The sequence below is a fragment of the Myotis yumanensis genome, unplaced genomic scaffold (assembly GCF_028538775.1).
Source record: "Myotis yumanensis isolate MYYU_CA2020_CCGP unplaced genomic scaffold, mMyoYum1.0.hap1 SCAF_1, whole genome shotgun sequence".
Taxonomy (NCBI): domain Eukaryota; kingdom Metazoa; phylum Chordata; class Mammalia; order Chiroptera; family Vespertilionidae; genus Myotis; species Myotis yumanensis.
The window spans coordinates 35,269,459-35,287,803 of record NW_027223752.1 but is presented as its reverse complement, the minus strand read 5'-3'; the positions used below and the strand labels follow the sequence as shown (position 1 = coordinate 35,287,803).

The 18,345-nt window shown below is 41.2% G+C and overlaps 1 protein-coding gene across 2 annotated transcripts; it reads right to left on the bottom strand.

Annotated features, from left to right (window-relative positions):
- Positions 1-151: 151 nt before the first annotated feature.
- ATP6V1D (ATPase H+ transporting V1 subunit D) lies at positions 152-18,260 on the bottom strand. Of its 2 annotated transcripts, none has more exons than XM_070418053.1 (9): positions 18,088-18,260; positions 12,545-12,662; positions 10,035-10,114; positions 8,059-8,126; positions 6,903-6,947; positions 5,851-5,954; positions 5,241-5,307; positions 1,812-1,845; positions 152-874 (listed from the first exon to the last, which is right to left on the bottom strand). In XM_070418053.1, the coding sequence occupies exons 1-9, from the start codon at positions 18,126-18,128 to the stop codon at positions 733-735; spliced, it is 699 nt and encodes a 232-aa protein (XP_070274154.1). In that variant the 5' UTR covers positions 18,129-18,260; the 3' UTR covers positions 152-732. The 2 variants fall into 2 exon arrangements, with proteins under 2 accessions (XP_070274154.1, XP_070274145.1); XM_070418044.1 differs by having other exon boundaries at positions 1,812-1,890; positions 18,088-18,254.
- Positions 18,261-18,345: the final 85 nt, after the last annotated feature.

The window sequence follows — 18,345 nt, the reverse complement described above, 5'->3', positions numbered from 1 at the left end:
TGTCTTTACATTTGTGCCAGCAGTCAGTCCATTGGAACCTCTGGGTGAAACACACACATCTTTTAACTTATTCTTCACCATAGAGGAATACTCCCTACCGGCACAGATATTAAGTTCTGTTTCCTTAATTTCTTTTTAAAAAATGAGCAACTCATTTTTAATCATTTTACTGTTTATACCACAGTCACATGCAAATTGGCACAACTGTTCCATGACAGAGAGAACAAACAGAGACCTGTCATGCAAGGTAAATTAAGGGAAGGCTTTCCTAGAGCTGGAGAAGTACCACAGAAACACAGGATGGCTGCAGCTATGTCAGACAGCAGCACCAGGGGTGTGGGTGGGTAGGAATGGAGGTGCTCCTACAGTAGCTGGCCTCCTTGTATTGGCCTGAGACCACTGTGGTTCCTAAGGGGAATTTCCTAATATGCTTGGTAAGCCAATCACTTGTAACCATTTATAATTGGGGTAGGGTGACACTTCTGCAGAATAAATTCTACAAGTTCCTAGGCAGGTTCTCTAAATCTCATCTGTGATCAATGGTTGGTAAATTAGGATTCTGCAAAAGTAACCCATAAATGGACATCCAGGGAAGTTTTACAACCAGTGAAATTAGACCAAAAAATAAACAACCACACGAACCAAACCTACACACTGAACTAAAATGATGTCACGTCAGGACTTCCGAAAGAACAGAACGAGAGCAGGCAAGAAGAACCAGAGCAGGCAAGATTACTCAAACAGAAGATCCTCATCCTTCTCTTCAGCCAGAAGATTGGCAGGCTCCGTCACCTCTCCAGCTACCTTCCGTTTCTCCAATTCCCTCTCAGTTTTTTCCTTGAGAATCTTTTTCTTCTCCTGTATTTTCTTTAACCTGTAAAGTAAAGGGTTTTTCTGAATGATATTTCAGTACTAAGTAGATTTTCTTTCTTCTAGTTTTGTAACAAGGATAATAAGCAAAAACTAGAACAAAACTTTATTTTAATTTCAATTTTAGTAATTTATAGCCCATTAAAAGAAGATTTGAGGTAGGATACACATATTTTAAGCTAATAACTGATTTCAAAAACTCCTATTCCCAAGGTGAATAAACTCTGAAATCTATTTCCTGATATTGGAACAGATTTTGAGCATTTAGGCATTTATTAAAATTCTGTATCATTCCATTTGGCTCACCACAACCCTAAACATCACTGAAGGACAGAACTAAATAAACTTTGATAATTAAGATTATAAATCATACTCAGACGCTGCTCAGAGTTAAGAGGGCCGTGTCTTCCCTGAATATGCCTGCCTTCATCTGTCTCCCACTTTGGAACCTGGAACACTGACCTGTACCCCACCTACTTAGTATTTATTGACCCTACTAGCTCTGAATGTTCATAACCAATTATATATGTGCATTTCTCTCCAAGTACTGCACCAATTCTCTAATGGTATGGTTTACACTATTATGTGATGTCCCTTCTGGAACATAATCAACATGTAATACATACTGATTGATTAATCCAGTTTCTTTTCATATGGGAGACAGACACCCCCATAAATCAGTTTCACTTTTTAAAATAACCAAGTCTATTAATAGCTCCTCTGACCAAAGCTTTTGGAGATTGCTGTTTTAGGTATGTGCAAAACTTGGCATAGATCTGTCCTCACAGCCTTTGGCAATATTATTTCTTGCTTCTTACAAATCAGAGTAAAATGCAAGCTATGCTAATTCTAAAGAACAGAAGCCAACAAATTTCTCAGCAAATAGAGACACTGTAATATGGAAAACAGAAAATGATCAATAACTGCCAATTCCAACAAACCTATAGAATTCTTCTCGTTCTCTCTCATCCAGCTCTGCAATGATATAAGCAAGGGTGCGTTCAATCCTGGGAATGATGACTAGGGTTTAAAAACACAATATACACGTGAGAACTTTAAACCTTTTTTTCCTAATTGCCAGTGCTCATTTGTATACCAGTTATTTTTTCTAATTATAAAATCAATGTACATTTAATGCAGAAAATTTAGAAAACAAGAACATAAAAAGGAAATGCAGTATAATCCAACCACCCTAAAGTAACTACTATAAACATTTTGGTATATGCCCTTCTATGTCTTTTCTATAGACAGATAACATTGGACCACAATATATATTTCACTGAATTCATATCCTGTCTAATTATAGACAAACATGGTAATTGACCATACCTTCGCTACACCTACCATTGGCTAATCAGCACAATATGCAAATTAACTGCCAACAAAGACGGCGGCTAATTTGCATACTGCGGGCAGTGCGCCGTCATCCAGGGCAGGCCGGCCAGCCTTGCCTTGCCGCCTAGGACCCAATCGGCGGGTCCCGGGCAGCAAGGCAGCCCCACCCCAGAAGCCCCCAGAAGCCGGCCCCGCCTTGCCCCGGAAGCCCCAGAAGCCGCCTGATATGGTAGTAATTCTATCAGTAAGCACTCTGAAAGTCAGTGGCATAAATGCACCAATTAAAAGACAGATTATGAGGGTGAATCAAAAACAAAACCCACTTTAAATATAAAGACACATACAGATTAAAAGTAAATGAATTAAGCTGCTGCCTGTTTTGCTTAGTGATTAGAGCATTAGCCCGTGGACTGAAGGTTCCCAGGTTTGATTCCAGTCAAGGGCATGTACCTCAGTTGCTGGCTTGATCCCCAGTCCCTATCAAAGCATGTGCAGGAGGAAACCAATCAATGTGTCTCTCCCTTTCCCTTCACTCTCTCTAAAATTCAATGGAAAAATATCCTTGGGTGAAGATTAACAAAGTAAATGGATTAAGTAACATTAAAGAGATTAATAAGAAAAATATATTCCAATTTTGTTAGTTGTATAATGGTTTAGTTTAAATTATTAACACCTAAGAAATAGGGTGAAGGGTACATATAATATGCTGTAGTATTTCATAGTGTTTTTTTACATGTATGAGATTATTTCAAATTAAAATATTAAAAAATTAAAAATTAATAAAATATTAGTTGAAATGTATCTGCATTACATGAAAAATCCCCTCATTGCTTCTAGCATAATTTATTAAATTGTGCTAAAATTTATGAGGGCTCAATTAAAAAATATCTTAATTTTAAATGATATAATAGAAAATATATAATAGTGCAGCTATAAGCACTTATCTGAAAATAAAATTTAAAGAAGTGAATTTAAAGAAGGGATTAGCCAAAGAAAATATATGCACCAACCCATGGACACAGACAACCGTATGGTGATGGCCAGAGAGAAGTGGGGGGCAAGAGCTGGGTAGAGGGGGCAAAAGGGGGGAAATAGGGACATCCTATATAATAATAATAAGAGGCTAATATGCACATTGACTGAACGGCAGAATGACCGGTTGCTATGATGCGCACTGGCCACCGGGGGCAGATGCTCAATGCAGGAGCTGCCCCGTGGTGGTCAGTGCACTTCCATATGTGGAATGCCACTCAGCCAGAAGCTGGCTCATGGCTGGCCAGCGCAATGGTGGTGGCAGGAGTCTCTCCCACCTCCGTGGCAGCACTAAGAATGTCCAACTAACGGTTTAGACCCGATCCCTTGAGGGCCTAAGCCTTTAGTCGGACATCCCCCGAGGGCTCCCTGGCTGCCAGAAGGATGTCTGACTGCAAGCTCAGGCCTGATCCTCCGGGGAGTGGGCCTAAGGTGACAGGTGGACATCCCCCAAGGGGTCCTGGACTGTGAATGGGCGCAGGCCGGGCTGAGGGACCCCCCCACCCCGGAGTGCACAAATTTTTGTGCACTGGGCTTCTAGTCTACACTAATAAAAGAGAAGAATGCAAGCTGACCATACCTTTGTGACGCCCCACAGCCAATCAGGGGTGAGTATGCAAATTAGCCCGCAGGTTAATTTGCAAACGCAGGCGCCGAGCAACTGGGAGTGAGGTGGCCACTTGGCGCGCGCGCCAGCACCAAGCAGCCTGTGTCCCGGGGACAGGCGTCCTCGGGAGCCAGGCCGCTCTGAACCTGTAGGCCCGGAGCGGCCAGGGGTGGGGCAGGAACATCCCCAGGACCCAGGCGCTCCAAGCTGACGTGCACACAAGCGGCCAGGGGCAGGGCAGAACGTCCCCACAGCGAGCGAGCAGACAGCAGGGCCCTGCTTGCCCCTGGCCGTGGCAGTGAGGAGAAGCAGTCCCCCACAGGGCCCCCACAGAGAGCAGACACCAGGGCCTCAAGCAGGCAGGTCCGCAGAGAGCAGAGAACCAGGGGGAGCAGGCCTAAGCCATCAGTAGAACATTCCCTGAGGGTTCCCAGGTTGGAGAGGGTGCAGGTTGGGCTGAGGGACCAACTCCCTCACCCCCCCCCCCCATGCACGAATTTCGTGCACTGGGCCCCTAAGGAATATATAACATTGAACAAGATTTGAATCTCCCGCACTCAAATATACAGCAATCTGTGGAAAAGTGGAGCATCAAGGCACAGAGAATGCAGTAAGCTGTGTTTTGTGTCAGTCATAAGGTTCTGTTTTACATGGAATTTGCCTGTTCTAGAATGTCAACTTGAGAGTTGGAACTATTACCTTATCCATTCTGTTTTGCTTGTAACTCAATGTACAAGGGCTGGCACTAGTAAGCAGTCAGGAAATGTGTTTTCAGTTTTTTAAAAATGAGGTAACTTCCTCTTTAACACTAATAAAGCAAAATAATTTCTTTGCTATTCAAATCTTTCTCCTTACCTTAAAATAAAAAAATGTTCCTTTAATGAAAACTGAGTTTCTTAAGCAAAAAGTATTACATTAATACTTAGCAGTCACAGTTTTGAAATAATAAAGATGGGAAATAATGCATCAAATGGGAAAATTTATTTTCAGAAATCAAGAAAATATAGGACATTATTTCTGTAGGACACAGGCCTAAGGGAGAGGGATTTAACGTTAAATATTAGATGTGTTCAAAAATATGCATCATTCCCTCAGTCATTGGGAAGCACTAAAAACACTATAGCTCTTGAGAAATAGTTTCCCCTCTTTATTCTAAATGTATAACCAGCAGTGAATAAAATATTCCATAATTTTGAACTCACCACTCTCGTCTAACACCCAAATTATACACCTCCTATCAAAGCACTTAATATTTTACAGCACCACTGACTCACTGCACTACCCACTGTGGGCAGTGTGTCCCACCTGGCGGTCAGTGCCTGATCCTAGCAGTTATGCAACAAATGCAGAGGCATGCACAGGAGACGAACAAAGAGCCCCACAGGCTCGCACTCACCATGTTCAATGGCATTTACACGCCTGTTGGTTATCTTAATAGCTTCATCCAAAGTAACAAAGGAAGTCTAAAATCAGAGGACAAATAAAATGTAAGTACAAAGTCTTCCTAATCCTGCCCTGTTCCTTTGGGGATCCACTCAGACGGCACCTGTCGAGGACATTTGGAAACCAAGACTAGTACTTTCAACAAGTTAAAAATTGTGAGATTTCCATAGAGCTAACACTATCTCCATGCTATTATAACTTACTTCAGACTCACCTAAAGTTGTAAAATGGCTAGAGGAGAGAATCAGGCACAAATGACCTAGATACACATTAACTGGCCACAGAGGAAAACCTGGCTTTTCACTCATACACCCTGTTAAACCTGCATCGAAAGCTGCAGTCCTCATCTAGCAGAGTGAAACCACCACTGCACATTTTGTTAGTAACACAAGATGGGACAATGGTGCAGAAGTCACTATTTCAGAAATCAAAACATCTTTTGGCTTGTTTCACAGAGGGCCATGAAAACTGTTTGAAGTACTGAGTTCAGGACACTCTGAGCCAAGATCTGAATCTCCCGCACTCAAATATTAGAAACCAAACAGCGGGAGTTCTCTGCCTACCTGCAGCGAGGCGAGTTCCACCAGTAGCTCCACTGCTTTGGCATAGTTCCTCTTTAATTTAGCCAGTTGTTCCCCACCTCTGGCTAAACCAGTCAGTTCATAACCTGAAAGAACCAGTCAGACAACATTTGTAATTGTAGAATAATAATCTTCCCCTTCAAATTCCCCAAAAGAAGATGTCAGAACAGTGCCAAAATGGAAAAACAAATATACCATATCTATTAAATGCAAACATGAAGTCCCCATCTTCCCTCCCCAGACGCTATCGGACATGACAGCATCCACAGGGATACTATTCTAACTGCAGGAGGTGTTTAACCAATGCCCACTTCACCAGATTGCTGGGGTAACCAACGTGCTCCATTCCCTAGTAGAACACACTGCCTGAGGCCCCAGTACAATGATGCTCTGTTAATAGGTGACTCTCCAGAATGCTCTACTTTATTCGAACTATACTAAATATGTTATGTGGACCAATGAAAGATGAGTGCCAAAGGAAGGCATTGTTATATTTCTAAAAAAAAGAAAAAAAAAATCTGATTACTTTGGACAGACTCAACAAAGATGTTTTACTATAAAAAAGCTGTCAAATTAGGAAAAGGTGAGACAGTTACAAAAAAGAAAAATGAAAGTGGGCTATAAAATTCTAGGGAGATTCAGCGTTCAGACTGCATCAGTTTCTAAGATCTTTTTCTACTTTAAAGAGACCCAAACTGGAAATTATAAACAATGTATTATGGGTATAGTTTATGCAGAAAGACAACCTAGAAGTCTAAACAGTGAATTCATAATGCAAAGAAAGGCCATGAGCTTATATTTTTAAAATGTTACATGACTGTACACTTATATGTCTTGAGGTTAAAATAAAGTATTTTCAGACATGTACAATGTTTAATGACTCCCTGCCATAACACTTTTTTGATGAACTGATTACCTACTGTCCTAACTGTATCAGATAAGGCTCTAACATGGGAACCACCAAACTCAATCTAGCACCATTTTCCAGAACAAGGTTCATTTAAAGAGGAATCAGAGAACCCAGAGACACTTACTGTCAGTTCCTTCATGGTAATGTTCAAATATTGGCAAGGTAACACCTGTTAAACACAGAAAAAGTCAACAGATTGTCTGGAATTGTAACTGGTTTCAAGGAATAAAATTAGGAACCTGCCTTCCTAATGGTTCAATCCTATTCAAAAATTAAATTAGTCTGAGTAATAAGGGATCTGGTTGTTACAGTGGGTTTTTTTCCTTCAGCTCTGAGATATACTTAATATACAAAAAAATTGCACATATTTAATATATGCATTTTGATGAGTTTAGACATATGCATACACCCATGATACCATCACAATAATCAAGGAAATAAACACCATCATCTCCAAAAGATTTTATGTGTCCTTTTCCTGTGTGTGTGTGTGTGTGTGTGTGTGTATGTAGAACTCTTAACATCAGATCTATCCTCCTAACAAGTTTTTAAGTGCACACCACCATATTATTCTATTGGCACTATACAGTACAACATATATCTGGAATGTGTTCATCTTGTATAACCCTAACTTTATATACATCAAACAACTTCCAATTTTCCCTACCCTAACTCCCTAGAAATCATCAGTTAAAATGGGTTTAACATATAAAGCCAATCAACTTGCTCTAAGTAGAAAAGATTAACTGGGATATCCAGACATCCTATATAATAAAAGCCTAATATGCTAAGTGTCCAGTCGGCCGTCCAACTAATCAAAGCGTAATATGCTAATGATATGCTAAGGCCACTCAACCGCTCGCTATGACATGCACTGACCACCAGGGGGCAGACAGTCGACCAGTCGCTGTGACATGCACTGACCAACAGGGGAAGAGGCTCCAACCAGTAGGTTAGCTTGCTGCTGGGGACTGAGCAAGAGGGGCCAGTAATGCCCTGGAGCCTTCCCGCGGTCCCTCCCCTGCTGGCCAACCTCCTGTGTCCCTCCCCAAACCTGATTGTGCACCAGTGGGATCCTGCGGCCTGGCCTATGCCCTCTTGCAATCCGGGACCCCTCAGGGGATGTGAGAGAGCTGGTTTCGGCCCCATCCCGCAGGCCAGGTCAAGGGACCCCCCTTGGGCATGAATTTGTACACTGGGCCTCTAATTGCTATATAAACAGATTAATTTTAAAATGTCACCTTTTCTCCCCCATGGAATCTAAACAGTTGAAAAATTACCTGCTACATTATCTTTCTTTGCTCGAATCTTCACTTGGGCTTTATTCACATTTTGGATAACTGTGGTGCTGCAGGGGGAAAAAGGGAGCCTTGGTTTAGTTGAGATTTTAGAGTGAAAAATAAACGTACCATTGGATAATTTCACAATTAAGTATGTTCTGATAATAGTCTTTTTCCAGAAAAGGACAAAAATCACTACTTCCACAGGAGGGCCTCAGAGAGCAAAGAATAAAAATTAGTCATAAAAAAAACAACAAAGAATGATTTTATAGTATTTGGATCGCTTGAGTTTTCAGTCAGACATGGGATTTTCGTTCCGTTAATGTAATTTAGAGAAAGCTTTCTTTCCTTTTAGGTTTGCTGTTCAAAACTTGTAAGTTTGGCAAAACGAGTACAATTCCTTTTCTAGAACTTACCTAACTTCCATCTGGCTTTGTCTGACTCCTCATTTTTATTGTAAAGTGTTGTCCCTATAACCACCCTAAGGTACTCACATACCACTTACACACTATTGATTCCCTCCCTCTGCCTGGAAAAGCCAGTGCCAAGTTGTTATCCTACCAACACCGGCAACACTTCGTCTACTGCTTCAAAGGCCTTACGGCCCTCGGGCTGTGAGACGTGGCCACCAGGTAATGCTCCTAGACAGGTAAGAAACACTAAGAATAAGGCACTGTGTCACTGAGTAAAGGAGACTAAAATCAGCCCTGGCCTGTGTGACTCTGATTCGAGTGTTGGCCCAAGCACCGAAGGGTCACAGGTTCAATTCCCAGTCAAGGGCACATGCCTGGGTTGCAGGTTAGATCCCCGGCCCTAGTCAGGGCTTATGCAGGAGGCAAGCATTTGATGTGTCTCTCTCACATCAATGTCTCTCTCTCTCTCTCTCTCATCGTCGTTTCTGTCTCAGCCTCTCTCGCTCTCTCACTCCCTTTTTCCTCCCTTCCCCTCTCTCCCTCCCTCACTTAAACTCTCTCTAAAAAATGGGAAAAAATCCTCAGTTAAGGATTAACAACAAAAATTAAGGGAAAAAAAAACACACTAAAATCAAAGCCCCTGAAAATAACTTCCACCTCTGCCCCTAAATAGCCATTTGACTCAAGAAGTCACTGAACTTAACTGGGAATAACTGCTTACCTGGTCTACTTCACAGGTTTATTTGGGGAATTGCATAACAAGTATACTGGCAAAACCCCTTTGTAAAGGAATACTAAACTATTTTGAATGCTTTGTAAAGCATATATTGATATGACAAAAGCCATAAAACTCATGCCACCCCCCCCTTTTTTAATATATTTTTATTGATTTCAGAGAGGAAGGGAGAGGGAGAGAGGGTCACTAATCGGCTGCCTCCTGCACACACCACACCGGGGATAGAGCACCTTTTCTAATACCAAAAAACATCCGCAAGTCAACTCAAAGGCCTTCCATTAGGAGAAAAGGTTAATAAGTTATGGTACATCTAGAGAAAGATTATGCAGCTAAGTGAAAAGAAGAGAAAAAATGTTTATGATACAATGTTAAATAAAAATGGACCATAGCCCTAAACGGTTTGGCTCGGTGGATAAAGCATCGGCCTGCGGACTGAAGGGTCCCAGGTTCGATTCCAGCTAAGGGCATGTACCTTGGTTGTGGGCACATCCCCAGTGGGAGGTGTGCAGGAGGCAGCTGATCGATGTTTCTCTCTCATTGATGTTTCTAACTCTCTATCCTTCTCCCTTCCTCTCTGTAAAAAATCAATAAAATGTATTTAAAAAAAGAAAGAAAAAAAAACCATAAATTTTAAGTATCTTGTGCCTACAACTATGTAACAGATACATGTGGGTAGTAATAAAGACGGTGATGTTAAAGGGATGGGGTTAAAAGTGTCCTTCCTTATTATTAATATAGCAATTGTCTTTAATGCAAATATTTTTAAATTTAAAATGGTCTGAACATAGAGCACTGATTTTTCAAAACACCCCATTTAGTCTTCTTACCTGAAGTCCCCTGCTGTGAACTTGGCCTCAGCAAGTGAAAAGGCAGCTTCTCTCATCACTTCACCCATCAACATTTTAGTCTGGAAAAGTATAAACCAACAGCCAATTCAACCAAGTTATTTCACCAGGAAAAATAATAATCATGTTGCTTCAATACCACCAGTATTTCATGTCAGTTATGCACGTAAATATAAACATTGATTTGATAATGATAAAAAATAAAAATTTCCAACTTTGCTTTAATAGGTTTAGTTACGGTCACTAATCATGTTGCAAAACCATGCGTTTTATAAATAAAACATCAAAATAAAGACATTAAGAAGGAGAAAACTGAATCTTTACTGCAGGAGTATGTTTTTGTTGAATGGGTCCATAATGATTTGCTCAAATTAATCTCCTAAATTCACTACAGTGCGGTCAAAATCCTAATGGCATAGTGATTCTAAAATAAATCTGGAATATTTAATGTTTGAGAATATCCAATAATTTTTTAAGAGAAGTATAACTGGGTAGAGAGTTACTTTACCAAGTATTAAAAATGTATAACTATAAAGAAATACATTTGGTACTGGGACACTAAGTCAATGAAATGGAATAGAGTTCAGAAAGAGCTCCAGAACTATACTGGAATTTAGCAATGTAAAGAGACCACTCAACCGGTCATGCATTTACAAAATGATGAAGCTAAATCCCAACCTCCTCATATCACCCCCACACACACACCAAAAAATAAAAAATAAAAATGATTCAAGGTATAGGTTTTTTTTCAAAATTATAAAATAGCCCAGCCGTTCAATTCCCGGTCAGGGCACGTGCCCAGGCTTTGGGCTCAATCCCCTGTAGGAAAAGTGCAGGAGGCAGCTGGTCAATGATTCTCATCATTGCTGTTCTCTCTCCCCCTTTCCCTTCCTCTCTGAAATAAAAAAATATATTAAAATAAGATAGCAATTTTAGCACAACAGATTGGCAACAACAAAAAATAATACCCAACTAAGAAGAATTTAAGAAAATAGGTCCTCTCACTAATCATTTAGCAGAAATGTAAATTAGTATAACAATTTGGAGAGCAATTTGAGTTATCTAGCAAACAATGAAATGATTCTTGAGATTCTAGGACTTTTCCAAAAAAAATGCTAGCATACATACACATAAGGACTTAAGAGTACCCTCCCCCACAAAATGGTAAAACTACACATCCATCAATAGAGAAAGGGTAAATTCCATCATCCATGCAAAGGAGTACCATTCAGCTATTATAAAGAATGAGACCGAACTATATGATATAGAAACCTGTTCATCATATTCTGCCATGGAGTGAAGGAAGGGGGAGTGGGGCAGAAAATGTTATATAAATATAAATATGTGTGTGTGTGTGTGTGTGTGTGTGTGTGTATACTTGCATGCATGTTTGTTACCAAAAAAATCTGTGTGTGGACATATAGCCACACATGATACATACTCTTGGTATATGCTTTACAAAAGCAATACTTTCAATATGTGTTACCAAAGAAAGAGATTGAGATATTCAGGGAGAAAGAGACTGAGAGAGAGAAGATGGAACGGATATAAAACAGAGTCTCACAAAGAACTCTGGGAAATGAAAGAAGGATAGTTGGGGGTAGGAGAGGGGAAATGGGAAAGAACCTTCACTTTTTTATATACCACTGTATTCATACATCATTTATCCAAACATTGAGTCAATGTACTAGCTGCCAACACTGTTCTAGATACTGAAAATACACTGCTGAAAAGACAGAGTCCCCTTCTCATGGAACTTACATTCTCTACGGGGGTAAACTATCAAACAAATGCCATGCAGTAGGACAGTGATGGCGAACCTTTTGAGCTCGGCGTGTCAGCATTTTGAAAAACCCTAACTTAACTCTGGTGCCGTGTCACATATAGAAATGTTTTGATCTTTGCGACCATAGTAAAACAAAGATGTATATTTTTGATATTTATTTTATATATTTAAATGCCATTTAACAAAGAAAAATCAACCAAAAAAATGAGTTCACGTGTCACATCTGACACCCGTGTCATAGGTTTTCGCCATCACTGCAGTAATATGTGCTATGATAAAAACAAGGAAACATGACAGAAGTAAATACAGTGGTCACTTCAGATTGGGTGATCAGCGATGGCCTCTCTGGAGAGACCAGAATGCACAGAGGAGCCAGTCATAAGAAGTTCTGAGAAAAGAGCATTTCCAGCAGGAAAAAAACAGCTAATGCAAAGGCCCTAGAGGAGGATGTTTGGAAGAATAGAGCAAATGAGGTCAAAGAGGCAGGTAGGAGCCAGATTAGATCAAGTGAGGCTTGAGAACAAGAGTAAGGAATTTGGACTTTATTAAATGAACCATGTAAAACTCATTATTTTATAATGGTATTTTTACTTTTGAAAGAAAAATTTATTAAAATAACAAAGAAAAATTAAAATGTCAACAGCTATGCTGGATTTTTCTTAGATATTTTCAAAATAAATCCTGTTCTAAGCAAAGTTCATTCTACCTCTATGATCTTCTTTAGGATCTGTCGAAATCGAAGAGTTAGGGCATCAGATTTTTTCTTCAGGAGGTTTCGACCTGTCTGTGCTCCTTTTAATCGAGCCTTCATGATGGTCTGCGCCCTATATAAACAAAGTTAAAGACACTTATTCCCATTATTTAAAAGAAAGAAAAATACCTCCCAAATACAATGTTAAAATTATGCTTTATTCTTTGATGTCAACAGAATAATATATACAGCATTTGTAGCTGACAGGTTTAGTTGGTTTCTCAATACCACAGATTTCTACCCTCAAGTGTTCCATAAATGAGAAGTTTACTTAAAACTAGAACAATGTTTTAATCTATATCTAGCATAAATATTGTCATAATAAAGTTTATCAGGAGTGCTATTTTATGATTCCAACATAGTTTAAATACTTACTTGATTTATAAATTAAAACAATATCTGTTTCCATTAGAAGTGCTCTATCCCTAGCCAGTTTAGTGGATAGAGCATTGGCCTGCTGACTAACGGGTTATGGGTTTGATTCCGGTCAAGGGCATGTACCTCGGTTGCAGGTTCTATCCCCAGCCCTGGTTGGGGCACGTGTGAGAGGCAACCAATTGATGTGTCTCTCTCACATCAATGTTTCTCTCTCTCTTTCTGTCTCTCCTCCTCCCTTCCTAAAAATCAATGGAAAAAATATCCTCGGATGAGGATTAACAACAACAAAAAAGAAGTGTATTAAGGATTTTTTAAAAATCTGTCCACTAATTTATGCACTTACCTTCAGGACCAACAATTCCACTTTGAGGAATTTATCCTACAGGTTTACTCCCACAGGTATACAATAATATGTACAAGGTTATGGATGAGTACTCCAACATTATTTATAAGAGCAAATGGGTAGAAACAAGTTAAATGTTCCATAAATTATGGTTCATTATATAATGGAATGATATGTAGTTATAAAAAAAGAGGAAAATAGGTCTGCATGTGCTTCCTATATGATATTGTTTTAGATATGCAAAGCAAGGAGGGATAAATATGCTTATACAGATACAGAGAATAGAAAGGATTCACAGAAACTGTAACCATTTCCTTTGGGAAATGGGGCTGACTAAAAAAATAAAAATAAAAATAAAAATAAAAGACTGTTCTGGCCAGTTTGGCTCAGTGGATAGAGCATCAGCCTGCAGACCGAAGGGTCCCAGGTTCCATTCCAGTCAAGGGCACATGCCTGGGTCGCAGGCTCAATCCCTACTTAGGGGGCATGCAGGAGGCAGCTGATCCATGATTCTCTCTCATCAATCATGTTTCTATCTCTCTCCCTCCCTCTTCCTTCCTCTCTGAAATCAATAAAAATATATTTTTAAAAAGTAGATTTACTTTTTATTACTATACTAGAGGCCTGATGCACGAAATTCGTGCACAGAGGCAGGGGTCCCTCAGGCCAGCCTGCACCCTCTCAAATCCGGGACCCCTTAGGGGATGTCCGACTGCTGGTTTAGACCCAATCACGCAGGGATCCCTGCAGATCGGGCCTAAACCAGCAGTCGGACATCCCTCTCCCAATCCAGGACCACTGGCCCCTAACTGCTCGCCTGCCTGACTGATCACCCCTAACCGCCTCTGCCTGCCTGGTCACCCCTAAGCACTCTGCCTGCCTGCCTGCCTGATTGCCCCTAAGCACTCTACCTGCCTGGTCGCCCTTAAGCACTCTGCCTGCCTGCCTGATTGTACACAGGTAGGGTCCCTAGGCCTGGCCGGTGACCAGGGCCGATTAGGGCCTTCCAGCTGCCAGCCGGGGCATCCCTTCCCCGGCTGCCGACCAGGACCTTCCTTAGCTCCACACCACCCCCTAGTGGTCAATGCACGTCATAGCGAGCAATTGAATTCCTGGTCTCCCAGTTGAACTCCTAAGGGGACATTTTGCATATTAGGCTTTTATATAGATAGATTAAATGACATATATAAGAATAGACTCCTGAGAAGTGACAAGCTACTGAAGACTCCTTATTGCCTATTTCAATCTTTTCCCATCAGAAACCACAATACCAAAGTCAAAAAACCAACTGCAGAAACAGACATTTCTGCTCTTGCTCCCATATGCCTGATAAAATTTAATAATGGGGGGGAAATGGGTAATAAGATCCAACAATAGATTATCTTAGATACTTAAAGTGATTTGTTTAAGGAGATATAATTTTATATGAATGGTGTTATAACCAAATGCAAAATAGTATTAATGGACCTTTTGGCTAAGTTTTTAGATTGTTGAAGTCCTTTACCATAGGGCAAAGGTTATTGAGACAATTCTGCAGCTGGAAGGAATTTTAGACGTTATCCTGAAATTTAAGAAAATGAGACTTAGAAAAATGAAACAACTTGTCCACAGTCACTCACTGAAGAAAAGGCAGAGCAGGACAAGAACCAGATTTCTGACTCCAGGGACTTGTCTGAGGCTCCACCGTAGGTCCACTGTACCCCAATTACATGGGACACTTCCTCCGCTACAGATTATAAACAGCACCAGATGAACAGCTCTCTCTAGCTATCCGGGCTGCCTTTGCACTGGCTGAAGATTAACCAAGTGAGGCAGGTTCAGTTTCCTGCCTGAGCAGCATCTAGCTGCCCCAATGTGTATATTTAAACATACTGTATTGTTTATACTAACCATCAGAATTTGGAAAGAGTTGGATTAAATGTAAGTCAAATCCTAGTACTGCAGATTCCAGCAAGTTTGATAGCAAAAAGGTCAACTGGTTGATAAATGAACTGACCAGGCTAATTTTAATTTCCTTCTAGGTAATGGCATCTCTATAAAATAGACAAATTTTTACTCTTGACACTCAAAGAATGACCTGCCCAAAGGCTTACAGCCCTTGTAGGTATAACCTGGATTTGACTGATTTCTTTAGACTCCATACCTTATGCCTCTTTCAATTCCACCCTAAACTTGTTTTTCTCTCTCTGGTGCCTAAGTGGGTGTCAGCCCCATTTCATAGGATAACATTATAAGAATTATCTCAAAAAGAAGTCACTAGTGTATTTCCTAACCTGACTCTTTAAAAAACTTATTCTTTTACAAGTTTCACAGCTGCTCGGCCCTACTTACACGTGTTTGACCTTCAGCTAGGATGATAACTTATTTCCAGATGAATCAAAGACATCTGACTACATGACAAAGTACCTGTGCTAAGCCTTGGGGAAAATATTTAGAGAAGCTGTTACTTCCTGCACCTGATTTTCCCCTTAAACAGCAAGCTGGATGCTCTAAAATAGCAATTTCCACCTTCACAAACCTTTCATTCTTCTCTAAGCCAAATAAAGCTTATTTTCACCTCTTAGTCTTAAATTAAGACAAAAAAAATGTTAACATTCTGACTACTAATATTAACACAGTCAAACATTAATTGAAGCAGTGAAAACTGATTTTACTCAGTAACCACTGACAAGAGGGGAAGGAGCTGAGGTGTGCAAAGGTGACTGCATTTTAAAAGAAGAATGAGGGAACGAAGGGATAGGGGATTCAAGCAGAATCAGAGAAGTGAAAAATTACAAAAGGCTGGTCAGTGGAAATGCGATTGGGCCACCTGTGTCCGCTAGCTGGCAATTATGGAAGTTAGGATTCCATCCTCACAGACAGAAGCCTTATCCTTCCTGATTACATTTCAAAGAAATGATTTTCAGGTCTTTGAGAAAGACACTTCTAATTTATAGGGAGAGACATATACAGGGTGTACACATATGTACACATATACTTTGAACAATTATAAAGGCAGTGTTTATTAAAATACATTTCATTTTCAAAATTGAGTTATCAGTTGTTAAAATGTATATACATTTTTTGGGACACCCTATACATCTCAATGGGAAAATGAAGGATTCATCATTGTAAGCCCTTTTCAGTAAATGCCCTAAGAAAGGGAGGTCAGGGATTACCCGCAGGTGTTGGCTAGATTAAACAGTAAATTCTTCTGGTGGCTCTGAGCTTTCTCAGGCAGACATTTTAATAGGGGATGATGTCATTTAGGAAACACAACCATAGGCTGCTGGAAGCTATGCTAGAGTTTGGCCCGCTTCCCCACAACTCACTTGATTCCAAACAGCTACTAGAAAGCCAGTAGGTGAAAGTAAAAAAATAAACAAAAAGCCAATAATTCCTTCATTTCATTAAGAGCTGTAGCCACCCAAGCAGAGACAGAAATCTAGGTTTGGGGTTTGAAAATAGCTTTTATTTAGGAGAAAAAGGTCAGGATGAAGAAAAGCAACAGAATACTTCCAAAAAGATAGGACCACAATAAAAAAAAAAAAAGATCTAAATGTCAAAACCAAAACTGACTTTATGTTCCTCACTGAAAAAAGAAAAGGAGGGAAAGGAAAAGGAGAAGAGGGCAAATAAGAACAATCTTTTCTTTCCACACATTGTTAGGTACATATGAGAAAACCTCAACATTTTCTTTAGACTGGCCACTTAGGGCCATATGCTATTTCTCTTGCCAAAGACATCAGACCAAAAGAGAAAGGCTGCCCCCAACTGAGCAAATTCCAAGGCATGGGTTCATTCGAGGAACATTTTTTGTGGACTGTCTATCCTATAATAAAAGGTAATATGCAAATAACCAAAATACTGAATGACTGGTTTCTATGACGTGCACTGACCACCAGAGGGCAGACGCTCAGCGCAGGAGCTGCCCCCTGGTGGTCAGTGCGCTCCCACAGGAGGAGCTCCGCTCAGCCACAAGCCGGGCTGAAGGCTGGCGAGCTCAGCGGAGGTGACGGGAGCCTCTTCTGCCTCTGCGGCAGCCTAGGGCTGCCGACTGCTAAAGGGCACAGGCTGGACTGAGAGGACCCCCCTTGAACTCCCACTCAGTGCACGAATGTCGTGCACCGGGCCTCTAGTGGATTAATACTCGAGAGCACAGGGTCCAGTGGGAACGTTATGCAAACAATTACTGTCCACTTTACAATGTGATGGGTATTATTAACGTAAGTCTGAACAAGTTGCAATGGTGATTGGGCAAGAGGAGTGCCTCAGAAACTCGGGGCTACCTTCCCAGCGCAGGTGACATTTCATGGGATCCTGAAAAATGACTAAGGGGATACGATCTGGCGTCCATGCTGGGGCAATTCAACACCCAATGTGGCATAGAAGTCTCTTTATATGCTTCCCACAGCAGTAAACCTCCCTTCTCAATCCATTTATCAAACCTCGTTAGCTTGCCCACCTCCCCGCTAAACTGAGCATCGATTCAGTTACGTAATCCAGCGCTGGTTCGATAGGGAGGGTGGAATGAATGGCTAGATTAATGAATGGGGTTAGCGGAGCTTCACAAAAGCCAGCAGGCCGGGCGCCTGTTCCTATGGGCAGGGATCGCTCTGACCAGCCCGGTTCACCCAGAGGAATGTGTGAGGAGGCCGTCAGGGAGCCTCGCCCTGCACCCACGAAGAAAGACCGGGAGAGCTCAGGATCCGCCCAGAAAATCAGGAACCTTGCTGCGGAGGAAACGAGAATCCCGCCAGGCGGTCCTGAACCTAATGACGGTCATTCTTTTACTTACATTCGCGAGGGAAAGATTTCAATTCGGTCTTTGCCCGACATTCTGACGATGATTGTTCGGCTTCGGTTCCCGGGCGGGCAGTCGTGGTTGCCACAGACCCACCCACAGCGTCTTCTTCTACCGCAGTCAGCTGGTTGTGTCACTTGACCCCCAACTCGCGTTGCTAGGAGACCGTCGGGATTCGCATTCTTCACTTCCGCTTCCTGTTGGCACCCGGGGTGGAGAGGTGGGGGCGGGAGGACGTGAAGAAGACAAGGC